At 55.2% G+C, this 27,855-nt stretch overlaps 1 protein-coding gene across 1 annotated transcript; it reads left to right on the forward strand.

Annotated features, from left to right (window-relative positions):
* Nucleotides 1–1,821: 1,821 nt before the first annotated feature.
* Nucleotides 1,822–25,888, forward strand: l(3)80Fg (dnaJ homolog subfamily C member 16 l(3)80Fg). Its single transcript, XM_037219093.1, has 14 exons — nt 1,822–2,098; nt 4,118–4,184; nt 4,656–4,843; nt 5,392–5,542; nt 6,271–6,400; nt 6,986–7,166; nt 7,410–7,611; nt 8,063–8,273; nt 8,630–8,826; nt 22,444–22,616; nt 23,027–23,257; nt 24,297–24,457; nt 24,801–24,961; nt 25,567–25,888. The coding sequence occupies exons 1-14, from the start codon at nt 1,953–1,955 to the stop codon at nt 25,699–25,701; spliced, it is 2,334 nt and encodes a 777-aa protein (XP_037074988.1). The 5' UTR covers nt 1,822–1,952; the 3' UTR covers nt 25,702–25,888.
* Nucleotides 25,889–27,855: the final 1,967 nt, after the last annotated feature.

Consider the following 27,855-nt stretch of genomic DNA (forward strand, 5'->3'; position numbering starts at 1 on the left):
CATTGGAAATGGCATTGGAAGTGGCATTGGAAATGGACATTGGAAAGTGGAGCCTCCCGTCCATACCGACACGGAACCGACTGCGCGATACTGGTGGTGCCTGGCCAGCATATGGGCCCGTCACCCCAGGGGTTCCCGATGAGCGCAAAGGTCCCTCTGACTGCTATCCGAGTGTCCATCCCCTCAGGCCGGGCCCCTGAATGACACCCCGACCAGACCTGCGTGCTCTTAGACCCTCCAATCAGGCCCGTGATCGTCGGATCCAGTGGGCCCTCCACACTGTTCGGGACTCCTCACGAACGCTGCATCCGGCCGACTCGGGACCCCTTGCCGAAACGGGGCCTTCGTTGTGCGCTGTAGGGCCCCGACAGGCCCAACCAATGTAAATCGCTGGCTCCTGCTTTGCCCCTGCTTGGGAAATGGGCCCTGAGGCCCACGCCGTCGCGGAGCAGACTGTGCGTTATTGGTGATGTCTGACCAAGATATAGTCCCTAATGGATTCAGGTGCCTCTGACCAGCGTGCCAGGCCCTCTGGCTGGCAATGGAGTGCCCGGCCGTACGGGCCGTGGCCCCTGAATACATCCTCCGGCCGGCCTTTCGAGCCCCGCGGGTCCTCAAATCGGGGCTGTAATAGTAGGTCTCGGAGGAGCCCGAAGGGATCAGAAGGGCCCTCGGGACCTAAGGGGGGGGGGGGCACGTGCTCCCTGTGCCTACCCTTGCCTGTGCTACTGGTCGCTATGCAAAGATGTACATCAAAAAGTGTACGTTCTCTGCTTTTTTATTCGGATTCAGCTCCAGTTTTCAAGGCACGTTGCATCGAAATCGGATTGGGTTTCTTTCTTCGGGGTCATATTTCTAATAAATTTCATCCAAACTGAATCAAGCAGAACCCAATCCCAGGTTGTTTATTCTAACCCACGCTCCCACTGACAGTCTATTACTAAAATGATAACGCGTTAGAGCTGTTGTAGTGATGGTCCCCCCGGAATGTTCGGGCGCAACAGCTCATGCTAAAGCGCTTACGACAAAGTAAGGCATCGACTGAGCATGAAGCGTACACTTATTTCGAACCATTTGTGCGATGGGGTCCCACCCGGCACCTCCCCACAGCTTCGTTGCAACCACTTATATTTCTAATGTCCTTCTGTCATTTAATTAAATCGTTCCATGCCCCTGTACAACCCGCATTTCCGGGCGAGTAATGAAACGGTTGAATTCAATGCAATGTCCTGCTTGATCCAAGACTATCTTTCCATCCATCAAAGCTTTCACAAAGGTTTTAACTATGAGACCCAAACCCGTGTGACATTTCAAACGTAGCCTCTCGCTCAATCTTTGGGTTTTATTATTTTCTTATTGAAGAACGGCTGCCGCATCTTAGAATGTTTGGCCCCACACATAATGCATGAATCCACCGCGACTCCAATCTCTGCCTGAACCGTTTCAAAGACCTGATCGAAGGTGAGCTGCCGGCAAATCACGTTATTCACAGGGGGGGGGGGGGGCATTTCACGGTTTACTAGGGAGGGGATTTGACAGTTACTGATTGGGATAATCCACCTCTTACCAACTAATATGTTAAAAGCGGCCCAGCCTCGACTTCATTTGAACTCAAGAACGATGTCCATGGCTAAGCTGGAAAACGTTTCAGTTTTCATCGCGTTAAACGTTATTTTCTTCTTTCTTTAATTTCTCTCTATATGGTTAGAAGCCTTCCATATACTCTGAAACAGTTCTGGCGCAAGAAAGACGTTCCAATATTGATCGTAAACACATCTACCTGCGCCATCTGCGGCCGTCCTTTTTACGCTTTTGGGTTTGCAGCGGTTCGCGGCATGAGTGGGTCTAGTCGTTAATGGTATGGTTTTGTGGTCCACCAGTCTCATAAAGAGCTAGTTTAGCTTCCGTGCGGTTCGCTGAAAAATTAAATTGCTGTTTCTCTGTGTGTTAGTATGCAGAACATTCTGGTGGTGCTCTTGATATGTATTTCCGTCATATTGCCGGTGCTATCCTGGAACCCATACGACATACTAATGGTTGATAGGCAAGCAGATGTTCCAGCCATTAAAAAGTCTTACAAGCGCCTGGTAAAACAATGGTAAGTTGAACTGTTTGGGTGGGTGGTCAGTGTGTTGGTGTAGCTATTTGGGTAAGGTTCAAATTAAAGTTTATTTTGATTGAGTACATTGAAGCCAATTAAAATCTGGCTCATGCACGATATATGCTGAACACCTGTATGTGATAGTCATAATTTCCCTCTCTTTACCATGCTTTTTATATTGAAAGCTGACAATGCCCTCCTCCCCAAACTGGAAGAAAATACCTTGCATCAATCATGGCAGGCTTAGCTGCAATATCCTGATAATAATTTCTTGGAATGCATGCTCTAAATCGGTGCCTTGGGTATGGTGTATGATATCTGCTTGACTGCTCACTGAAAGCAAATGCTTCATTGAATTGACAATTTTGTTTTGGTAATTTTGAGGTAAAATGCTAACAAAACATTTTTCAAACACAAATATTTCAAAAGTGCAGCATGATCTGGTGTGACTTGAATCTTGTTTAAGTGTGCTCTGGGTTCAGCTCACATAAATCAAGTAGGCATCCAGTACAGGGGATAGATTTTTTCAGATTTGCCTCCATCTTTGCATTCCAATACCACAGACCACGTAGCATGCATGTTGTCCCTGATGCCTTATGTATCCAGTGTAACAGTGACATTGCAATAATTTAAGCTGTTTTACCCACTTTTTCACCTCATATATACTTGTAAATCACATTGATATGAGTTTGTCACATGGTTGAGTCTGATTCCAGTTGATGTGGGTAGATACTTCAAAGAATTAAAGTCTTGCGGGCACAGTGTTAAAGGGAATGCTTTTCATTTGAAGATGTGAATGTGAGCATCAGATCTGATGAAACGAGCTCACCTATAACTATTTGTATACTTGTAAATGGAAAAGACTGCTTCAGAATGCACAATTTTCTGTTGAGTAAATATGCTCCTTGTCACATTGTCATTTGATTATGCCATCATACCTTGTGTAACACTGAAAGCCAATTGACAGCTGGTTTATCTGGAAATCTCACCCTGCTTAGGAACACACCAGGTATGAATGTCTCCACAACAACATTTTTCTTGGCTTTGATTGGGCATAACTTATGGGATGGCAGGATTTGAATGACATTATTTTGATGTCATGAATGCCAAGGTGACTGAAATACTTCCTCTGATATGTCTCCCATGCATAGCTGAGAAACTAGAGGTTCTTTGGTCTCAAGAAGAGCAGGACTGTGAACAGCACTGTCCTGAGTCCAAAGAGTCTGTCAGCCGGACCTGAAAATGTTTATTATGAAGAAATGAGAAATCTGTATTTTATGGTGAAATAGGCAAGAACAAGCTTTTTTGGAAAAGTGCTGAAATGTTGTTTGGTGTGGGAAAGGCATGTTATGGGACTGGGCTCAAAGTGTGTTGGTGATGTTGGTAGCACACTAGCTGTTGCACATTAGAGATATTGTCCACTTCCACTTGTGTGAGCCCACCACTGGGTTGAAAGGAACCCAGCCAATGAACACTGTGACATGTAGAATAGTGCAACATGTAGATGCTTGTAGGGAAAGCCACCATCATAAGGGGATCTAGTTGGGAGTTTGGGACACCATTGGAATGAGAAGAGTCACATGAGGGCTGGGACAGGTTTACATAACTGTGGGGGGAAAGCTATATGTAAAATGTGTTGTAGGTATGTGCATATGCATTTACATTTGTTGAGGTATTTGTTCCTGAGATCATGTGCCATGCTGTATAATTTCTCATAATAAACAGAATTCATGAATATTCAAGCTTTCAGTGCCAGAACATGCTATTGCCACCCACTCTGATAAAAACCTGTGTGTGTGTGTGTGTGTGTGTGTGTGTGTGTGTGTGTGTGTGCGTGCGTGCGTGCGTGCGTGCGTGCGTGCGTGCGTGCGTGCGTGCGTGCCTGCGTGCGTGCGTGCGTGCGTGCGTGCGTGCGTGCGTGCGTGCGTGCGTGCGTGTGTTCAATGTCTTCACTGATGCAAATGCAGTGCTTTAAATGAGCTCTGCCCATCATGGTAAACCAATCTGTTTCCACAGGCATCCTGACAAAAATACTTCTCCTGATGCGGAGGAAAGATTTGTTGAAATAAACAAAGCATATGAGGTTGGTATGCTGTATATTGCTGTGGGCAACCATTGCTGTGAAGCAGCACTTGTTGCTTTATCACAACAATCAGCTGTGTTTGCTAAGATCTGCATTCTTTAAATGTTGTGTCCCCAGATGAGAATGTTGCAGGTGATTTTAAGTAAATGACCTGTTAACAGGTGATATCTGGGTATTTCTGTCTCCGTGATGAGGAGACACCATAGGTCATCGAGCTTATGCTGTACACACACCCGTTTCGTCCCATGGCGACCTCTGGCGCATGAACCTGTCAGTTGATGAGCTGTTTTGTTGTCGGCTCATGGACCTGTTGTCCGTCTTGCTATGTCTGCCACTGGTGTTGAATAAGGTGGAGCACGGTCCGTCAATCACGAACGTCAGCTGCCGTGTGCAGTGTGTGCAGCCGAGGCGGGCTGGCGTGGCCCGCGGCCTCGTCCCGCGCTGATTGAGCGCCGCCGTCGCCCGCTCCAGATCGTGTCGGACCCGGTCCGCCGGCGCAGGTTCGACAGGACCGGCCAGGTGGAGGACACGCCCAACTTCCGACAGTCCGGCCGGCCCTTCGGTCGGGATGACGTCGCCAGCTTCGCGTCCAGCCAGTTCCACTTCTCCTTCCGGAGACACGGCACCATGCTGTTTCACAAGCAGTCCATCAGTCTCAGGTGTGGTCGCCTTTACGGTCAAGATCGTACCGCGCAGTGGTCATATCATCCAAAGTCATAACATCCAGCATTTAAAGCATCCAAAGTGCACTCAATTCCGCGCCCATTGGCGGAGTTTATAGCATTCAATCTTCCAACGTCCAAAGTTATAAGATCCAATGCTTTTAACATTCAGAGATCATAACGACGATTTGAATAGCGTTGACTGACGCTGTTCTCCAACCTTTGGACGGCATAAACGCTGAATGTTATGAACCTTGGATGTTGCAGCCTTGGATGCTGTGAGCTTGGATGTTGCAATTCTCCCCTGTCCAGCGACATTGGACAATTTTTAAATGCTATAAACGCTGTATGCTGCGATTTCGGACGTTTTTACCATTGGATGTTATGAGCTCTGAATGTTTCAATACACATCCGTCGCCAGCGTTACTGAGCGGCTTATCTGCATCTGTTGCGTTCGGTTTACCCTCCACCATTAATTATGGGGACTCCGTGTTCATGGATATAAGTGGCAGCCGGCGTAGCGTCTGTCTGGCTCGATTTGGCAGGCAGTACGAGAACAAGGTGCTGCCATCAAGCCGCACATCGCCCACGCTGCTGCTGGCCTTCTCCGAGTGGTGCTTCAGCTGCGTCCAGATGGAGCCCGTCTGGGCCTCTCTCACTGAGGAGCTGCAGACGGTCGGCATCGGCATTGCTACGGTCAGTGTCAGAAAGACGTTGGCATCGACAACCATGTGTCTTTGTCGTGCTGTCCTTGACCCGAGGTGGGGTCACGTCAGCTGAGCTGCCACCGAAATCATTGGATGGTCCGTGGGTTGTAGGCGTAGGCTTTGCTCGGCATCACCGTGGCGTAACCACTCCTAGAATAATTCAATTGCCGAGGGGCTTGGCGTGGCCCGCTGGCTGAGACTCTGAGTCTGAGACCCTCCGTGGCTACGAATGTGGCACATACAGATTTGATCGAGACGACGGCAAAACATACCCCGGATAGTCCAGCGGCTGAAAAAGACTATTTCAAGCACCTCTATTAAAGTTACATTGTCATGACACAGACGGAGTATCACCGTCCATGACACGGCGAGGCCGGCAAAAACACACGGAGCCCACACAACCCGGTAACGATAATCAAGCACCACTTCCTCGACCCCAGCACCACCTCGGTCATCGTCAGTATGACATCACCAATGCCAGTGTCACTATAACATCACCGCGGTCATCGTCACTATAACATCACCAGGTCAGTGTCTGTATAACGTCTTCACGGTGAGGCTCAGTACAACATCGATCGCAACCGCGTCTGTGACATCCACAACCGTTTCCATAACCTCTATGGTCTTCTCTATGACCGTCTCCACAGCGGTCTTCGTAACCGTCTTCGTAGCTGTCTCCGCAGCCGTCTATGTGACCGTCTTCGTGACCGTCTGCAGGTGCACGCCGAGCACGAGCGTGAGCTGGCGCGCCGGCTGGCCGTGGACACGCTGCCGCGTCTTTACCTGGTGCTGGACGGCCGGGCCGTGCGGTACGCGGCCGACACCTTCAGTCTGGCGGGCGTCATCGGTGAGACTGGGCTGACAGACACTCGCTCGCCCTGGCTCGCCCAGAGCGACGGTCCGGATGAGCTCTGCCGGTGGGGCCGGGGCGGGGCCCGGCCGGCCGACAGGCGATCCATCGCCCTGGCTCGCCCAGAGCGACGGTCCGGATGAGCTCTGTCGGTGGGGCCGGGGCGGGGCCCGGCCGGCCGCAGACACTCGCCAGTCGGGTGTGCCGGGTAGCACAGCAGTGCCCGTTGTGGCCCTCAGAAGAAGTGGTGCTACTGGCTGCAGCACTTACACTTGTCGACAAACAACATGGCAATGTTTGGCGTGAGGAGAAATTCACATTGGGCACAGGCGTACCTACTACTTTGTTTCAAATGTAACTGCATACGTTGCTACGTAGCATCCACTCATCACATCGGCGCAGCACCACTGACTCCCTGTGGTGGATCACTTGCACAATCACGGCTGTCAGCGAAGGTCGGCTGCTCTTTCGTGTGTCGTCATGTGCCCTACCCTTCAGCAGGACTTACGTGGCATTCTTGCCTCCACTGCGACACGCTGTACAGCTTCACCCGATGTGAAGCTGATACTAACCTGCCCGCAGACTTCATCAAGGCGAAGATGTCACCAGGCCTGCTGCCGACGCTGACGCCGGCGAGCATGCCGGCCTTCCTGGCCGGCTGGGCCGACAACAGGGTGCGCTTGGTCATCTACAGCCAGAGTGATGCGCCCCGGCTCCGCTACGTGGCGCTGGCGTACAAGTTCCGGGCATCAGCGGCGTCCGGGTGAGTGAACGCGCTAGGAGAGGGGACGTGTAAGGGTTGACCGATCGGGTGAAAGCGAGAGACGAAGAAAACAGAAAAATTCCGGGGCCGAATACATTTGGGGCACTGAGTTACAGAAGAAAGGCATGAATGGGAGGCGATGCACGGTGATATCGATGTTGTTTGTTCGGCTTCTGGCTACTGGCGGCGGTCGGCTGTTGGACGGCCAGCTCAGCAGCTGGTGACAGGCACGCGCGTCGCCAGGTTCGTGTGCACGTCAGTGGCCGAGTCGGCGCCGCTTCTAGCCGCGTACGCCGTGCCGGCGCGCGCAGAGACATTGCACGTCCTGAAGGAGTCGCGGGAGGCGCCGGCCGCCAGCCTTAGCATGCAGCTGCTGCCTTTCACGACCATGTCAGACGTGGTGGAGAAGAACAAGTTTCTGCTGCTGCCACGCCTCTCCTCCCAGGTCTGTGGCCGCCGGCCAAGAACCAGGGCAGTACCGGGCCAGTGACCGGTTGATGCCAGTGGTGGAACGTACCAGTATGGTGCCTTGCCAGTGGTGGGACGGCACCAGTGTAGTGCCGGGGAGCTATGGGATGGCATCAGTGTAGTGCTGATACCGAATCAGCATTGGACTGACACCAGCGCCGTGGCGGTGCGCTGGCATGCTGATGACTCCAGACCCGTCTTCTTACCGGCCTTTTTTATTTATGTCGCAATGTTTATGCAATGTTGTGGGGATTTCTACGGCATAATGCATGGCAAGCCGAAGCAGAAAGTCTCAAACTGACAGTGTTTGCGTTGTCTGGCTCTCATTTAGGGTGAAAAGTTGCCTCTGAAAGTCATGTCGCCTTTACGCTGGAAGTGCTAAGAGCGTCCCCCGGTCCTTGTCTGTACTGTCGGTGCCCGTGCGGCAGCTGATGCTGGACACGCTGTGTCCGACGGAGGCGGCGCGCTCGCGGCGCCACCTGTGCGTGGTGCTGGTGGCGCGCAGCACCGAGCCGCAGACGGAGCGCCAGGCGGCCCTGCGCCGGCACATCGCTCGCTCCCGAGTCACGCGCGACCGGCTCCAGTACGCCTACATCTACATGGACAAGCAGGCGCGCTTTATGGACGCGCTCCGTCAAGGTGCGTCGGCTCTAAGTGCGGGGTATGGATTGCCTGGGGAGGGGAGGAACATTTGGTTTCTTACTTCCATTGTGTCACCCTGAAGTTGCTTTGGTACAAACACCGTTTCAAGGGTATTGCTAGATGTATGCCTGTTTTATTCAACCGCGCCTCTACAATGGCGTTTTTTTTTAAACGTGATGCAGTACGCCCTGTGTGTCCTTAAAGGGAGCTTTCCCCGGTTCATGACACTGCAGGCCTGGGTCCTGACACGGCCGACGTGACACGTAACCCATGACCCCGCCCACGCGTGCCGCCACCCAGCTGCCGCCACCGCGGCGCTCTGGTCTGACTGGTGGCGCTCGCCCTGGAACCAGGCTCGTCGCTGGAGGACGCCGCCGGGCACGTGGTGATCCTGTGGCGGCAGGACCACCGGCACGTCAGGTTTGACTGGTCGGAGCACCGCTGGGAGACGCAGCCCGACCGGCTCAATCAGTCGGCCCGCCAGCTGGAGCACAAGCTGCACGCGCTGCTGGTCGAGAACAGGGTGCTGGCGCACGCTGCCACCGTACAGGTGAGGGGGAGACGTTGCACCAAACGGTAACTGTAACTTGTACTGTCCATGCACTCATAATCACATTCAAGAAGCAACCGATTGTGGATTTTGAATATCAGTTGGATCAAATTCATTGGGGTTCTGAGCTGCGACCACTCAACTGGAAGGTCTGTAAAAAGGGGCGTTCATTTTGTGATGCACACACAAAAGATAGTGAAGCACGTGAATTAAGTCATTTGTACGGCTTAGTATGTCATCAACATAGGGAAGCAGCGGGCAATGAAAGACGACTGTCGACTGGAGATGATTATTAACAGAGACGCACGAGTATCAAAGCGAGCCCATTTCACCACTCCACGGCCAAAATGTCTGGTGTTGACTATGGCGACGTACTCCCTCTGCGGCCTCCCCGCCCTCTGGTGTATCCCAGCGTGGTACACGGACAGTCGTGGACAAGTCTTCACTGCTGGTGCGCCGGTCCCGGTCACTACTCCCGTGCGGCCTCCCCGCTCTCTGATGTGTCCCAACGTGACACACGGACAGTGTCGTGGACAGGTGTCCACTGCCAGTGCGCCGGTGCCGGCCACTACCCATCAGTTGGGGCGTGACACACTCGCTCACTCAAAACACGACGCCGTCCGTCACTGTCGTGGCTCCTCCACGCCGGACCTGGAGCCCATGCGCACAGGCTCCCGGACAGCAGGGGTCTGCTGGCCCCGGCGGTCACCGACAGCAGCTGTCAGGGGCGGTCTGGGGCAGTCTGGAGCTGGGGGCGGGTACTGCTGCGGGTCACGCCGCCGTCAGCGGCTGTCGGGGGCAGTCTGGAGCTGGGGGCGGGTACTGCTGCGGGGCACGCCGCCGTCAGCGGCTGTCAGGGACAGTCTGGAGCTGGGGGCGGGTACTGCTGCGGGTCACGCCGCCGTCAGCGGCTGCCGGGGGCAGTCTGGAGCTGGGGGCGGGTTCTGGGGCGGGGCACGCCGCCGTCAGCGGCTGTCGGGGACAGTCTGGAGCTGGGGGCGGGTACTGCGGCGGGGCACGCTGCCGTCAGCGACATTCACCGTGAGCACGCAAGCGGGCACCAGTGTACAATTGCTCCCTGCAAAAAAAAAAAAACACTTGGCAAATCATGCACATGATGATAGTTACTTGGCTACAGCACAGGCACTGGAAATTGCACTCGATTACCTGAAAAATGCAACAGGTGATAGACGAAATGCATTTGGGTTAAACTGGAAGGACAAAAACGCAGGGCAGAACTGTAGCTGGCGTTATGTCGCTTCAAGTATGCCGATGGCGATATGTTTATTACCAGATTGAATGAGCGAGCGATTTCTCCGCGTGCTTATTGGCGGGTCTTAAGCGGTGCTAACAGCCAACAATGAGGCAGTGTTGTTCACCAGAGCCCGGTCACAAGGCTTCGGCGGTGTTGGAATATTGTGAATAACGTATGCATATCAAAATAAACTGTTACAAGTTACGCATATTTCATGACAAAGAATAATTGAGTCACAAATTATATCCAGCAAATGCATTGGCTGCGGGTAGAGAGAACCGGAGTAAATCGTGCTGGCAATTTTTGGTACTAGCGTAATGTAAAAATGCGGTGAAAACACCTATTTGAATTGAGCAATATGACGATTGAGTAGGACTCGGAGAAAACTGACCCTGTATTCAGGAATGATGCTACCTGATCCGTACGTTTAGCTATCGTGTGATCTGCACGTGCAGTTTAACTGCATATGTCTAGCACGATTCCCGGTCTGGCAGGCGCCATACTCCGCGTGAGTAGCCGCCGTCCTGCGTCTGGATACATGTGTCCAGAGTCGGCGGCCCGATCACAGGTCCCGCCAACGCTGTCAGCCGCGCCTGACAGACCACCAGCCTTACGTCACCAGCTGGAAACGTGACGTCACCAGCCAAAAATGTGACACCGCCAGCTGTGTCCGGGACACGAGCAGCTGGGCCGGCGGCCCCTGCAGCTGGGCAGTGTACGCCAGCAGCGGAGCTGTGTCCGGGACACCAGCAGCTGGGCCGGCGGCCTCTGCAGCTGGGCAGCATACGTTAGCAGCGGAGTAGGGGATGCTGGCAGCTGGTTCAGTGACATGGTCGACTGGTCCAATAGCATCATAAGCTGTATGTGCGGCGTCAGCAGGGGTCAGGTGACGTCTCGGACCAGCATTTGCGCCTGCGCGCGCAGGCCGGCCCAGACCTCCCTGGCCGTGGGCAGGATCAGGCGCGGCGGCAGCAGGAAGCCGTAGTAGCCGCGGTCGCGCGCCTCGATGGCCACGCTGTGTGGGACGCCGCTGCGGTACGCCCAGTCGGTGCTCGTGCCGCTGTCCAGGTACAACACCCGCGACGAGATGCCGTACCGGTAGCGCACGCCGCTGACGGCGCGCATGGCACGCGTCGCGCGCCGACCGATGTGGCGGTGTTGGCGCGCGTCCGGGCTGGCCAGCCAGCTGTAGCCGTAGGGCACCAGCCACATCTGGCCGTACGAGTGCACCGAGTTAAAGGCGGCGATGCGCGCGCGGTCGCGCAGCACGGCGTCACGCACGGCGCGGCTCTCACGCTCCGAGAACGGTCGGTAGCCCGGGAACGTCATGCCGCACTCTAGGAACGTCACGCCGAAGGTGCCCCAGCGCGCCGCGAAGTTGCGGTTGAGGTCGACGCCGGTGCAGTAATGACCGGGCCGGCGGTTTTTGCGCCAGAGCCGGTCGTGCGTGTGCGTGTAGACGTAGCCGTCCGGGTTGACGACGGGCACCAGGTGCCAGTCGTAGTATGCCAGCCAGCGGCGCTCCGGGCCGAGCAGCTGGCTGATGACGAACAGGCAGGTGGCCGGCGAGACCCACTCGCGAGCGTGGATGCCGCAGTCGACCCACATGACAGGCCGGTCAGCCGGCGCGGACGCGTTTTGCCGCAGCCGCAGCAGCAGGAGCGGCCGCCGCTCGTGCGTGCGACCGATCACCTCCAGCCGCGCGTGGCTCGGGTGCCGCTCAGGCAGCGCGCGGAGGAACGCCTCGATCTCGTCCAGTCGGTGGTAGGCGCCCAGGTCGAGGCCGCAGTCGCCGACGTCGTGGTCGATGCGGCTCCGGCGGGCGACGGCGGCTCCGTCGTCGTCGATGAGCCGCTGCAGGTCCTCGATGCGCAGCCGATAGGGCAGCGCGCTGGCGTTGAGCGCCGCTTCGACAGCGGCGGCCGCCGCCGGCGCCACCTGCAGCTGGAGTGGGCCGGCCGTGCGCTCCTCGCTCCAGAGCTGGGAGCCGGCGCGGCGCGCCAGCAGCTGCAGCTGGGCCGCCTGCGCCTCGTCAGCCACCGCCACGTCGTACACCCGGTACCTGGTAGTCAGAGGAGCCTGTATCAGGCTAGAGTGGACAACTGGGGGGCAGTTATTGACACTGACCAGCCTAGCCTCTGGGGTGTTCGCAGTGGATTTGACACTCGCTCTACGAGCTTTGGACCTTACGCCTCACGAGGGGAGCCGGACATCCCTCCTCCTTCTCGTATGATCTCGAAAATTTAGCGAGATGGACCCTCAGAGAAAATGGTATTGGAAAGATCTCGTCAAACTGTACAAGTCTTTTGAATCCTGGCTTCCCTTGCTTTGTTTTGTACAGAAATGAACTGAAACTGCGAAGTGGGTAAAGGAGCCTTTCATACACATGCCAATTATTAATTGAAGTCTCCAAGTCTCCGTGAGAAAAATGCATAAATTTGTGCAAACGTTAGCCATGTTCTTCAGCCGGTTTCTTTACTCCTCGTTTTTTTTCCGTAATTTTTCTTGTGGAATAGCACAGCAAGAAGTGAGGATGCACAGTTCAGGTTGTCCTAAAATGTCGAGCATGCGCTTGGCTCCTCATGCATGCCAAGCATCCGTCGTCCACTGACAACAGCTTTCTCAATTCAAAAATGAGCTGCCAGTGAGTCAGGAAGGCGGCGTGCCAGTGCAGGTTGTGGGGACGGGCGGCCGGAGTGACCGGTGTGCCGTCTGCGCAGGGCGGCTGTCTTTAAGCCCCCTCCCCCCGTTCCCCCCCCCCGGCGCCGGCCTCCGTGCCCTGCGCCGGGTGCCGTGTGATAGCCCAATTATTCACTCCGGCGGACCAGGACCCGGCGGCCGGGTGACGCTGACAGACAGGCCTTTCACTGGGCCGGTTTCACCCGGAACTCATGCAAAAATGGGTGGCTCGGCTCAAACCGGGCGGGCACGTGACCCCAGCCCAGGCGCCGCGCACTGGGCCGGCTTCTGGGATCGGCGGCGGCGCTTTCGGTTCGTCACCGGCTTTTCCGACCATTAAGTCCACAAACGTCTTTGTGGATTCGGCCTTTTTCATAATTTTTGCCGAGCGCTCTGGGTCCTATCATTAGTATTTTTGGTTGGTAACTGTGTCTATCCCTATGTAAAATATTATGATTTAAGTTGTGAAGCGTACACAAAGCGCGCAATACATTTACGTTAGTAATATTAGTAAGAGTGCAGTGTTACTACTGGTACGCCAGTATTGGTTGCTACTTCCACTATTAGTGCCATTACCATTCGCACCATTCGTGCCAATAGTCTGATTTTTGCATTCGTGTTCGACGGAACGGCAAAACTAATCAGACACCGCTTGTAACAATCATCCTTCATCAAAACGGTGCATTGGCAAAGTCGGCCAATCATCAAAATAAGTCGGACAGATCTTCAGCTTACCGATAAAATTACCGTCACTCGACGTAGTTCAAACATGGACCGCATGGTTCGTCTTTTAGCACTGGTTAAAACGGTCCTGTCGATTAGTCAGGCGTAAATGCAGTGCTGACTTCTATGCGCGCAATGTCACAGCGTAGTTGTGTTTTGCAGACGATTTGCCGCGGTGATCGCGTATTTGAGCACCAACAAGTGGAGTCATCTATGAGTTTCATGGAGGGGATAAGGGAGTTTCATGAGTTTTACTGGTACGTGTCGTGAGTAGCGAGGACAAGAGCTATGTTGTTCTCTGTCTTAGACATTACTTAAGCGATTACAAACCGAATCTGTTGTGCGTTGCTTGCGGTGCCGGGAGATTTGGGGTGACTACTGTTGCTTTTACAACATTAATGGTTGGCATGTTTTCCTTGCTCAGAACATTCTGGCAAACTTGGCCTTATTTGGGTCCGCCATGACGGGTACATGCTTTTGTCCTGGCGCTCAGCGGTTTTTGATGCGTCCGGGTGCCCTTCCTCGTGAGCCGGGCGTCGCTCCCCTTGAACCCGGCGCCCCCTCCCGTGAGCTGGGCGTCGCTTCCCCGTGAACCCGGCGTCCCCTCCCGTGAGCCGGACACCACTCCCCGTGAGCCGGGCGCCCCTTCCTGTGAGCCGGACGTCGCTTCCCCGTGAACCCGGTGCCCCCTCCCGTGAGCCGGGCACCACTTCCCGTGGGCCGGGCGCCCCTTCCCCGTGAGCCGGGCGTCGCTTCCCCTGTGAGCCGGGCGTCGCTTCCCTGTGAGCCGGGCGTCGCTTCCCTGTGAGCCGGGCGTCGTTTCATCGTGAACCCGGCGCCTCTTCCCGTGAGCCGGGCACTACTTCCCGTGAACAGGACGCCACTTTTCGTGAGCTTGGCGCCACTTCTCCGTCACAGATGTGTCCGAACGTCGCGGAGCCCGTCAGAGAGCTCAGAGAGCTTGCCGGGCGTCATCTGCTCATCACAGAGGTAGCCGGACAATGCTATCCATCACAAAGGTGATCGGACATCACTTGCCCATGACAGAGTGCATCGCGTCTTATTAACCTTTCACATAGAGAAAGCGTGCGCCACTCACCCGCGGTAGGTACGGGCGGTTGCGGTGCAGGCGGCGCCGCTGACAAGGCTGGCGGTCAACAGCCGGACCGCAGCAGCGCTCCACATGGTGCTCGGCTGGGACCTGCGCCGCGCTGCGCCACCACACCCTTCACTGCCGACCGGCCGGCGCTACAGCGCGCTCTGCGCTGGCACAGCCCGCGGCGCCGGTTTTTACCGGCCGCCGGCCGCGCCTCGCCGCCAGCGCCGCACGCAGCGGCGGCGGCGGCGGGGCGGCGGAGGAAGGTGCGCTGTCGCCCGGCCCTTGGGAGTGCTAACGGGCTGGAGGGGCAGGGAGACGCGCTCTCTAACAAGATTATAAGATGTAGCGCGGAATGCGTCCAGCAGAAACTGTCTTGGGTCATGATGGAATGATTGTGTTTTTTTTTCGTTTTTTTTGTACGAATTGTTGAATTGTTGAATTGTTGAATTGAGTAATTACGGATATTCCGACAATCTAATGAGGGTATTCGGGATTCCATCGAACGCCGTAGCGAGCGTCCTGGGCTATAACGCCGTTGGTTTACGGGTGATCCCTTGGCCCGGTGATGGCCCTCCACAGATGAAGCGCGGTCGGTTAACTCCTCAGACACGCCAAGTAACTCACTCCTCAGTGTGAGTTACACATGACGGAACACGGTCAGTGATCTTTATAAAAAAAACGGAGGCGCGCTTTCGCCTTCGATGGATGGATACGACTGTGAGTAAGGTCGGTAACATTTGTCCCACTTTTTCAGTAGTCAGTTCCACAATGGAATGCTCTTGAGAGTCAGTTTGAATCGTTTGCCAGCATACCAATGAGGACCTTCCGGTACCTGGCACCAGTAGTCAGCATGGCGTGGCAGCCCGTCTCTGACGGTCCCGGGGCTGACGCGTCTCTCGTAACGCCTGCGGTGTGGAGACGACGGTGCGTGACGGCTACGCGTCACACTCGCCGCCAACGCACGGGGTGAAGCGTAGCGCGGCGGCTGCTGCGGCCGGGCCGCTGCCGTGGGGAGGGAGCCCCGCTGGACTGGCCGGAGTGGCGCCGCCAGTCGGGGGTCCAACCCTGCCTCTCCCGCCGGCCGCCTCACACAGCTGCCGACGGCGCCGCTGTCCTCACCGCCTGTCGGGGTCCAACCCTGCCTCTCCCTCCGGCCGCCTCACACAGCTGCCGACGGCTCCGCTGTCCTCACCGCCTGTCGGGGTCCAACCCTGCCTCTCCCTCCGGCCGCCTCACACAGCTGCCGACGGCGCCGCTGTCCTCACCGCCTGTCGGGGTCCAACCCTGCCTCTCCCTCCGGCCGCCTCACACAGCCGCCGACGGCGCCGCTGTCCTCACCGCCAGTCGGGGTCCAACCCTGCCTCTCCCTCCGGCCGCCTCACACAGCCGCCGACAGCGCCGCTGTCTCACCGCTGTCTCGGTTTTTCCTCGCATCATAGCGGCGCTCCGAATGCGTTGCTGTGTTACGTAAAGTGTGTTGCAACCCCAACTCATGCTAGTGCTGCAGTTGAACAGTGCTGGCTTCGGAATCTGAGCGCTAAGAAGCCATGGAAAGTGTTGCCGCGATGACAGATTGTACAGTAGCTACATGATCCTTTTCTGCTGCACGGTTGTAGTCGGCATGCTCATTAACGACTTGCGATTAACTGGAAGGGACTCACCATACGCTCTTCACTTTAACACATTGAGTGCGAAATAGCCCACGGACAAACCTGAATCATTCAATAAGTGGTATATAAGATCGACAACAAAGCAGTGCATGACAATGCGGCCATTTGTCAGCGCGTTTCTCTCTCCCCCGCTTAGGGCCATACACACACACACACACATATCTACATGTATACATGCACACACATACATACGTACATACAGACACATGCATCCATACATACACACATGCATACATGCATCCACATATACACACATACATACATGCACACATACAAACACACACATATATACATACATACATGTGAATGTACGCACATACCACACATGAGGCAAGGCGCCAGTATACCACGTACCTTGCCGATTGTCCACTAACAGAGCCTTCACAGCTACGTTTTGTGCCGTATGTGGAAAACGCCCCTATGTTCATATTTTTTGGACGTTTTAAGGACCGGAAAAATGTTTGAGAAAATATCCATGAAATAGCACACGGATGCTGAGGCGTCTCAGAATAATGTTTTTGAAAAGCGTTGGTGTTCAAGGCTAATCTGGTTCGCGGGTTCCACGCAAGTTCAGTGGTATTATTTTTCAGAGTTGATTATGTTTAGCGAAAGCGCAAAGAGCTTAAAAATCAGGAATTTTTAACCTGCTCCGGGCCGCGTGTTATGCTATTTTTGCTCCGGAGCGGCCGGCAAGACGTTATGAGAAAGTACATTACCATCGACGTGAACATTTGAAACAAGGCTCTTAGCGCTTTCTTACCCCGCAGATCGGTTATGTTTTTACCACAGTATCTAGCTGATATAGTTGGAGGGGAATAAACTTAAGGGGTGCGGGAAAATCATGAAAATGAAACATAACTGTGTTATACATAACTGTCTTAAACTGTCTCGAAATGTGAACCAAGCGAATTCTCGTGACGAAAGCGGCGCGATCGTGTGCGCACGATTGATTGTTCTTTAACCGTATCAAGCCTCGCTTTGACGATTCTGAGTTATGTTAGGCCTCAACCAAGAGGACCAAAAATGCGAAGCCATGTGAAATAAAGATGAACGCGCCAAACAGACTTCCACATCGCATCATTACCTAATCAAGCAATCGTTATGAAGACATGTTATACTGTTCGTCACTAGGCATGGAAGTGTCTCCAGTTCACGCGTGCTGAAGGTGCTGATCTGCTGAAGTGTGTCCACTACCAGGCCGCAGAGCTGTGTTGGGGTGGCTAGCGAGCCGCGCCGCCGGGCCTGTGGCAGTGGGGGGCCGACCGTGTGGGCGGCCCGGATGGCGCCCCCATCCCCCCCCCCTCCTCACATCGGATGGCTACTCCCCACGGCTGCTGTATGCCCCCCGCTTCACTGGAAGGAGGCCGATGCGCCATCGACGCTGTCCAGACGCCCGCTGCCTTTCTCGCGACGCCGGCCTAGGTCAGCAGCAATGCCATGGTCAGGTTGAATGGAAAACAACGTTTTTGTATCCCTGTGCGTTTTGTGTCTTTAATGTTGTGAACTGCGATACCGACCAGGGCATCTGTATAAAACACTGTCATGCTGTCGCGCGAGTTCTTCTTAGATGATCAGTAAACATTTCAACCAATGTGCCAGATTTAGTCCGAGCCCGGGGTTGCCAATCGTAGCGACATCAGATGTGCCGCTTGTGCCGCATAACGTTTTACGGACTCAGAAATTGCTCGCAAGATATTTGAAATACAATACCCTCACTGGGCGGTGGCCAAATCGTATGCATTATTGCGCTGCGCTCGTTGGCTCTGACCACAGTGATGTAGGTAACACGCGTTGGCTTCGTTTCAACGGCTCCACGGCTCACTGCTGTCATATAAACATACACCTTGACGGTATTAAACGCTCAGGGACCGAGCCGTGCTGGCTCGGGTTCCTCAGTCGTCGGTTGCTGAGCACCGCGTGCCGTGCATGTTGCTTGTGCCGAGGAGTTGGTTAGTGGCGAAGTTTGCTGTGTTGCATGACAGGTCTGTAGAGCTTTGTGGTGCGCGCCGTGCCGCCATAGTATCAGGTTAATGTGGGAGGACGGCATCTATTACCCTGGGAGGACAGTGCCGGGTAATCCAGACGGAACGCCGTTACCCGAAATGCGAGAGTCCTGCACGGACACACGGGAGACAGAGCACTCGTATGAGCTCGATGAGTCACCTCCCAGATAATGGAAGTAGCTGGTCCGAACCAGGCGTCGTTTCCGCTGCGTTGGGCGGCGCGTCTGGCCGGAGTGGTCCAGTCGGTGCGCGCCTGGGTCGGACCGGGCCGGCGGTGGGCTGACGATGTGCAGGCCCTGGTCGTGACGCGGGCCAGCGCTTCGCTGCATCCGAGATCCACCCATTCCGTGCAGCAGCGCCGCTGCCGCTCTCCCTCTCCCAACTGCTTCTCACCGCACCGGCCTCTGGGTGGCCCGGAAGCGGCCACCCAGAAGAATGGGCCCGAAGATGCGTCTGTGTGCTAAGGCTTTTTGGCACCAAGCCGTTGGGCCTGTAGTGAAAGTTTGATTACGAACTGGCGTGGTTGTGTATACAGACTCAGGGTGAGAAGATAATGAAGAATCGGCGGGAAGAAGGGAAACTGATGAGTGTTTGGCTCCAGGTCATCTTTGGACAATTAAGAAGGGATTGGGTGGACATCGGTTACACCTCTGTGAATCACTGAGAACGTCCTATGCCCCCCTATCTCAACCCCACTCCCATGTCTTTACAACGCGTTGGCGTGTTGTAACGTCTTGTCTTGTCTTTGGCGTCTTGTGACAACGTCTTTTCTTGTCTTTGGCGTCTTGTGACAACGTCTCGTCTTGTCTTTGGCGTCTTGCGACAACAACGTGAAATGCCATGCGCCGCATCAGCTGCAACATTTGATATTGATCCGGCAGAATGGGCAGACAAACATATCTTATCACTTCAGTTATACTGAACAAGGTACGTCATTTACGAGCAAGAAAGTCAGCGTCATTAGCTTGCGAGCGCGCTGAAAGAATATCATGCATCTGGCTGGATTCCTGGTCTGGTCCCGTTTCAATGCCTAAACTGCGCTAGGAGACTGATGCCGCCACTGCCTTAACCCGCACTGAAATAATGCACTACTACAAGATGTCCCGACAGCTAATGGGTAGAACCGCATAGTTTGAAGTTGTCGGAGGATGAAAATATAGTTCATCGTTCATCAAGTCGAACAAAAATCGGCCGAAAGTCTTGCTTACCGGGAAAGTCGGTGGCTCCGGGTCAGCCCGCTGCCCACTGCGGTACTTACCCGTCACGCAACTTCCTTATTCCAGCTCGCACCATTCCCGAGATAGCCAAAGGGTCAATTGCGCCCGCTCATAAAATTGAGGTCGCGCAAATAACACCCTGTGGATCAGCGGAACATGTCCACTTATGCAGAATTACGCAGTGCGCAAATCAAACTTTGTCAATTTGCAGAATTGTACGGAGCGCTCTCAGTAACCCGTTAACCGCGAGTGTTGATTCGTGTTCTTTACGTGGATCATTTTCGTCGTCAGCTTTTTAAATTGACCCCTCTGTAGCTAAATGTGTCCCCTCCCCACCCGATGGAATCGGAATACATGCAGCAAGCTGAGGTTAGAGAGCTGAACGATCCAAATCTGACGGCGGCCTATCCAGGATTCAGTGGTCGAGCCATTCCTGTATTTCGGAGGTAGCCCACTGAGACCTGAAAGAAGTCTTGAAAATTTAGACTGAAGTGCATGCCAAGATGAAGACTGAATGGAATGAATTTTCGGACACGGACGTCGCTCACAGAATCGAAAAGTTCAAATATAAAAGGACATCAGATGTCAGCCAGTGTTGACAGCGTTTTCCCCATTACAGACGTGATCAAATAGCTCACATTTCTTACACTTCGACCGAAACAAATTACAATAAATTACAGACGATGAAATACACTAGCTTTGCACGGATATAGTCTACATTACTGTCCAGGACGAAATATTTCTATTAAATGGGGATTTTGGTTTCCCTATGTGTATTGATTAGCATATTTTGCGACGTGGCTGGTCTTGATTTTTTTGTAAATCTTGACAGCCAAGGGGTTCTCATTTCGCCGAACCTCATAGTTTTGGTACGTAGAAAGACAATGAGCTGGGAGTCTCAGGACTTTTGTTGTTTGCTTCTAGGACGTGCTGGTTGAACTGTAGCCGAAGGTGTCTTTTTGATTCACCAACGTGCGATATACATTCATCCCTGCCCTCACATATCAGACGCATCATACAATACACCACGTCGGGTGTCAGACATTTATCTTCCAAATCCGACATGCATGCGTTACAAATCCGCTATCGCGACATACAGTTTATAGAGAGCCGACCGAGCTGGATTATTTTTCAAAGTTTTCTAGTTTCGCCATGCTATACGAACGTTAAGATTAGACTTTCTGACAACTGGTTTTATCTTCACACGCAAAGTTGCGTTCAAAAATGATAAAATAAGCCGTCCTGGTCTTGGTCTCGCTGGTGCTGATGAGGTTCCCGATTAGCTTGACAATGATGTTCTTGCTGATGTTGATGATGATGGTCCCACTGTCGTTTTTTCGGCCCTGTTTATCCAGTCGCTGTTGCTGTGTGGCTTATCGACGAAAGCGACGTGAAAGTTGTTTGGAGCAGTCATTTGCTTCGAACAGGTCTTGTAATTTTTTTGACGTGACCGGTCATGTGCTGCGGCGTTTGAGGATACGTTGAAGGCATATCGAAACTCTCAACGGATGACGGTATTTTTGTCGACATGGAATGGACTGATGTGTCATGGATGGCGATCCGGGGAGAGTTAGGTTTGATGAAGAGTTCGGTTGAAAATTTAAAGTCTGGGTTCCACCGTCACGCGCGCATCCAGGAGTGCGAACTGTCTGCACGCATGAGTGCCTTCCAGGATACACTTGATGCTGTTATGGATAGAATTAAGGTATCTGATGAAGTCCAGCAGGTCACCGTGAGGATGAGTCCAGACCCCTAGGAAATCGTGGATGTATTTGGCGTAAAGACCAGGTTTCAGGCTCGCGTTGTTAATGCCAGTTTGTTAAAACTTGTGCATGATGGTGAAACGGGAGGTGCAGTCATACAGACGCGGCCTCATTGCCCATGGCGATGCCGCATCGCTGTTTGTCGTGGTCGTTGTCAAACCTGAAGGCGTTAGTTTGCATACATTGTGTAGCAAGTTCTGTGATGTCCGCAGGCGTGGGAGACCACATAGGTCACTATCGGTCGGGTTTTGATAATGAGGTCGGCGACCGCTGATACGACCTCCACCAGAGGTGCTGCCATATAAGTTGACAACATCGATGCTGAAGGCTGCGGGGTTCCAAATATTGTAGGGTGAATATATACATACATACGTACGTGATATATATATATATATATATATATATATATATATACATATATATGTATATATAGGTATATAGATAGTTATATAAATATATGTAGTATATCTTTATACGTATGTCGTCCGCATATTACTGCTTTCATGACGATCAAGCCATTCTACGGACAATTCAAAACAGTCAGCATGTTTAGATACCACCAATACAGCTAATACAACTTTTCTGTTGGTTCAGGATAATTGCCTACGATTTAGAAGTGAGTACCTGGCAGCTGACACCATCTGCTTATCGATCCAGTATAGCAGGGTCGTCTATTTGTATGTTGTCTATTTTGTACGCTGTGCAGGGCTCCGCCTCCCATCTTCAAGTGTTGATTCCCTCGAATGTGGGTTCAGCATTCAAATGCCTTGTGCTGGAACACTACAAAAGTAAAAAAATGTATGCTAGCTATGCTATTTACTACATCTATGGCGACTTTGTGCTATCAGCCCTCTCCCTCCAACCATTACGCAACATGACGCTACTGCTGGATGTCAGCATGGTATTTTAAGAGGCTGAGCTCAGACTGACGACTCGACCCCGGCCTCGGAGATTTCATGTTTCCAGCTGTTGTAGCTCTGCGAATGTTGGTCGTATTTCGCCGTTCTCCTTTCCAGGGGAGGGGGGGGGGGGGGGGGAATTTTCCGACGCCTTCTGCGTACGTATTGACAGCCAGCTCCAGGTCTCAGCGCCACTGAAGTGCTCCATAGAGTGTTCACACACGGAGCGCCTGGAGCGCAGAGCAGAGGGCCCGGTACAGGGCCGATGGCGGCGTTACCTCACCGTGTGGCGCTGCCGACCGCTTACAGGACCTGATAGACGAGCACGCGCACACCCTGCTGCGGCGCATACTGAACCGGCTGTACCATCTCTGGGAGTACATCGGCGATCGGCTCAGTCGCGAGGAAGTGCTGCCGGCCGTCTCCGTGCTCGTCACCATCGTCTTCCTCATCGCCGGCGGCTACCTGATGGCCTACCTGGTGTGAGTTCCGCCGGCGGTGCCGGCCGGCGCCCAGCCGTCCGGAGGCGCAGTGGCAGCGCATGGTGCCGCGTCCGCAGGTGTGCTTCGAGGGGAACTTCCATCCGGCCCGTCCCGCAGCGCGTCCTCCGACTGCCTCCAGTAGTTGTCACGGTCATGTGATGTGCTCCGGCCTCAGGTCGTGTGGCGGCTGACCGGCTGATCGGTCCCGGCTGACCGGGGTGTTGGTCGGCCGTTCTGCGGCCTCGGCCGGCCCGCCTCGGACGGCCGGCCTCGTCCCCCCGCTGGCCGCTGCCCCCCCCCCCCCCCTATGGAGTGAGGGCGCCCCCTGGCTTGCGTGCGTCCCGTCCCCCGTTGGCCGCAGGAAGCGGCTCCTCCCCTTCTCCGGCTTACGGCAGCCTCGCTGGCGGCAGGAGGATGGAGGAGGAGACGATCCGGAGCCGGTTCCAGGCGGAGGGCCGGCCGCCACCCGCCCGGCCGGCCGCCAGCGCTCAGCTACGCGTGCACGAGATGCGCGTGGAGACGTACAACGGCCTGGTGCGCCTGCTGAAGCCGGGCTGCCGCACCGTCGTGCTGCTCGTCGACGCGGGCAGCAAGCCCAACCTGCTGTCGCGCTTCCACCGCATCGTGTGGCCCTACAGGAAGTGAGTGGCGTCGGCCGCTGTCGCTGTGGTGCGGCAGTGGTGCCGGCGGGGTGCGCTGCGCGAGGTGGGGTGATGTGCGGTGTGGCGTGATGGTGATGTCAGTTTGGTGTGATGTGGTTAGGTACGTCTGGATGTGGTACCAGCGTCGCGTGTTTGTATTTTTTGGTGAGTGTCGTGACACGGTTATCGTGGTACTTTTTAACAGTGTCGTCAGAATGGTGTAATGTTGTGTTACCGTGATGCATGTGTGATGTGGTGTAGTTTCGTGCGGCACCCGCGCCGATGTGGTGTGGTATGGTGTTGGTGGTGTCTGCTTGGGCTGGAGTGGTATTGGTGCCGCTGTTGAAAAATGTGTCGATGCCGTCAGCGTCATGCGGTGTGGCATGGTGCTGGTGAGTGGCTGGTTTGAAGTTCGGCGTGTCGCGGTTTAGCATCGTTTTTGGTGTGCCGTGCTGTGTTTGTAGCGTGATGATGGCTCGTGTCATGGTTTGTGGGCCATACGGTATCGTTGGGATGTGTTATGTTGGCTTGTCGGGGGCGACGGTGGCGCCGCGCAGCGGCAAGCGATTGTCTACACGTCAGGACCGTGCGGGTGCCGGGCGACCATACTGTGGTGGTGAAGGGACAGGCGGCAGCGCCACAGGCTAGACCGATGGCCTAGGGCCACTGACATCTGTCCTCGGCTTTGGTTGCCTGTGCTTTGATTTTTGTGCTCGGCTTTGGTTGTCCCGCCGTGGGCCGCGAACCGGCGCGTGCATTGCGCAGGGCCTGTCGGCCGCCACAGCCCGACCGATGTTCTCGGACAATTGGCGTGGTCCGGCGTCGCAGGTGTCAGCCAAATGGCAACCGATGCGCTGAGAACGTTGTGAATACCCTTGGTTTCACAGCCGTGTGCAGGTGTGTGCTTCCCGTCATGTTCGAGAGCTGCACAGCATGCGTGCCCTTTGGACAGAATGCTTGCTGCTGGCCCTGGTGTGTTGGGGGTCGGCGGCGCCTGCCGAGGCGGTACCCCTGACACGCGCTGTCCTGCCTGCGCCAGGAACAAGTCGCTGATGTTCGCGTTTGTCATGCTGGAGCGCGGCCTCGAGTGGTACCGGCGCCTGCTGATCCCCAGCCTGCCGCCGAACCAGCAGCTCAAGATCAACCCCAAAAACTGCATCGGCACTGTGCTCAGCATCAACGGATACCGCAAGTACTTCTGTAAGTGGCGCCGCGACCGGCACCGCCGCGGGCGTGTGAGCCGCGAGCCGGAAACACGGCGTGAAGGCAGACAGGCTGTTCCGTGTAAGCGACTTGTGAAGATGCGAGACCCGTTTAGTTGCGTGTGGTAATCACAATCAAAGGCTCAACAGGCACCCATTCTGAAGGTGAATGTGAGGCGAACTACGTCCTGATCTCAACACTGAGCTGCGTCTGTTAACAACCTAGCACTGCAAATGTATGACACCAGCGCAGCCGACTTACCGACGACTCCAACTACAGCGAAATTTGAGGTGGGCTATGATCTGAGTGTGACGTTGAGCGCTGCTGTCCGCCCCGGCAGGCATGTACCACGCCAAGCACGCAGAGGCGGGCGGTAAGGCGGGAGTTCGCCGCCGGCGGGCGGCCGCCAAAGGTGGCGCCAGCGGCGGCGGAGAGTTCATGGGCTTCGACAGTAATGATAGCAGCAGCTCAGATGTGGAGGCGGGAGAGAAGAGAGAACGGGTGAGTCATAGGCGAGGGGGGAGGGCGGAATGGAGCTGGTCGGTCGTAGTCATGGGAAGATAAGGACCAGGTGGGTTTGAAAGGGGAGTGACGGAGCGGGTGGGCTAGGGAGGGGAGGGACGGGGTAGCGGGTGGAACAGGGAGGGGAGTGATGGGAAACAGGTGAGTTAGGTAGGGGGTGACGGGGGGGGGGGGTTGGGTCAGGGAGGAGAGTGACGAGGGAAGGGGGAGGGCAGTGACGGGAAGCGGGTGGGTTAGGGAGGGAGTGACAGAGAAGCGGGCGAGTCTGGCGTCCGAAGACGGGGTAAGAGGGGCGTATGATTTACTCCCGTGGGAGAGGAGGAGGCGAGGGAGTTGGCGCTGGGATGCTGAAAGGAAGACATTGAGTAGGCCTGGAGCCAGAGGACTTGTGAAGGGAATGTGGAGTACAGCCCTGTCCGCCGACGGCATAGGGTGTGCCGCTTTTGTCCTCTGAAGTGGTGCATGGAGGGAGTGATTTAAGGCATTGCAGATAGGAGGCGTATTGGGATAAGCCACCCTGCCCTGCACGGCCTGCTACGACCGCGGGCGGCCTACTCTTACTGCGCCCGGTGTGCTGTCTGCAGCGGACGCGGGTGACTGACGAGGTGCTGTTCGAGGAGCACCTGCTGGACGGCCTGCCCGACTGGCTGGATCGCCTGTTCGAGGGCCAGACGGTACGATATCATGTCAAGTACTGGCCCGACTTCAGCGGCAAGTAGGCACCGCCGGCCCACCCTGGCCGCCCGCCGGGCTGCCCCGACCACCCGCCGGGCTGCCCTGACCACCCGCCGGGCCACCCTGGCCAGCCGCTGGCCACCCTGGCCGCCCGCCGGGCTGCCGGCACCCCAGGTCCGACCCAGGCGATCGGAGCTGTGCGCTGAGCTGAGCTGAGCTGAACTGAGCCGAGCCGGGCTGAGCTGAGCTGAGCTGAGCTGAGCTGAGCTGAGCTGAGCTGAGCTGAGCTGAGCTGAGCTGAGTTGAGTTGAGTTGAGTTGAGTTGAGCTTACTGAGTCCGGGCTGCGCGGCTGAGCCGCCGGAGCTGAGCTCAGCTTACTGAGTCCGGGCTGCGCGGCTGAGCTGCCGCACCTGTGGAGTCGGCATCGGTCAGTGCCGCGGGCTCCACCGGCACCTGCCCACGCCGAGAGGCTACTGCCGTCACCTTGTGGCTCACGTCCGGATAATGACCAGCCGTCGGGTGCAGTCGGCGACGGTTCAGACGCGCTGCGCGGTGCACGCTGTCGGCCATGTGATTCGGGAGTGGTCACCACGCGAGTTTTCCAGCTGGCCATCCGGTGACGGTGCCACGCTCCTCTGATTCTCTTAACCTTCTTCTAGCTGTAAGATAGGTGATATGAAGTCCGTTTTGTGGTGTGCGGTCGGGTTTTCGTCAACTACTGTTCATAGACAATTTGGAGTGTGCATTATTCCACCACACCACGGTTCTCAGATATGTGATTGGTATCGGGTATGCGTGTGATGTCTGCCTCCACGTTCGGCGCGTTTGCATGCGAAAACATGCTTGTGACGGATACTTGTGAGCCGTCAGTTGTCATTTTTCTTCTCGTCACGCCGCCCGGCGCCAGACCGTGTTCGGCTCTTAAGATTGTGGAGTGCGCGTGGTGGGAAGCGCAGAGCGCGGAGGCCGGGCGGCTGTCGCTGCCGCGTGGCGACGTACCGCACGCCCGCTGCGCACGCCTCATTGGCCGGGTGTTGTGAATGGTCTAGCGCAGCTGGCTTGGTTCGGTCCCTTAGCAGGTGGCATGGGTTCGGCGTCGTACCCGACTCGGGCGCGCTTTCCGGCGCCCCGCTGTCATGACCCGTGACCTGACCCGAGGTCAGGGATGCGGAACCGTTCGTGTTCACTCCGTCTGCTGTGCAAGGTCGGGGATCGTGGGCCACTACGCCGTGTTCAGTGTCGCCACTCAGGTTGGCACCGGTGACCGCGCTGCCCGCCGTGGCGTCCTCTGGGCGGGGCGGGGCCGGTGCGGGGCGCGCCTCGTGTCCTGGCGAAGCACTCGTCACGATGCCACCGTACTCACCTCGCCGTTCTAGTCAATGCGCCAATGTGTTCAGTTCCGTGTTGGGGAGCTGTCCTGTTCAGCGGGTATGGCGCTCCGTGCCGCGTGTCGTACGTCGCTTATTGACGTGTGAATGTCACCCCACCGAGTCAATATATTCCAGTGATCGGGCCTGTCTCGTCTCGGTGCGCGCGCAGCCTGAAGGCCTGAAGGCCACATGCGTAACTTGTATACTTTCGGGAGCGCCGCTGCACCACCCATGTGAAATTGTACATTATCATCATCGTGGTACATCCCCGGCAATCAACATGCCAAATGTCAGGCTCTGCACGCACATACCAAACCGAACTATCTTTTCGCTAGGCGTCTGCAAATCTAGGACAACGAAGCGCGCCAAAATTGACCGGTGTCAGTGCTCGGTGCTGATCAATGTCCGTCACAGACTGAGATCGCGGATGTATTTGTTCAGCGTCAAACTGATACAATACACTCAATCGCAAGTATTTGTGGCCTTCAGTGGTTGGTAAACCCATGTGTATCCATGCCCATGAAATGGGTGACGGGCTTGGATACAGGCATTGGAACAGTTTCGGGAAGGGTACGGGCATGAGTAGGACGCTCGCAAGGTGTGAAGTAGATGTTGCAAAGAATTTTCAAAAATGCTATCATTTGCGATTATCTTACTCTAAATGGACAGCAGCGTTGCAGCACCTCACCATTTTACAATCATCAGCGCAAAGGAGTATGTCTAGGCGATACTTTTCGGAATTGTTCGACAACTAAGAACGGACGTACCAGACAAGGCAAAAGCCAGAACAGTAATCGGCAGCAGCATATTTAAACGTGTATGCTGTT

This window comes from Pollicipes pollicipes, unplaced genomic scaffold, assembly GCF_011947565.3.
Source record: "Pollicipes pollicipes isolate AB1234 unplaced genomic scaffold, Ppol_2.1 Scaffold_4295;HRSCAF=5057_pilon_pilon_pilon, whole genome shotgun sequence".
Lineage (NCBI taxonomy): Eukaryota > Metazoa > Arthropoda > Thecostraca > Pollicipedomorpha > Pollicipedidae > Pollicipes > Pollicipes pollicipes.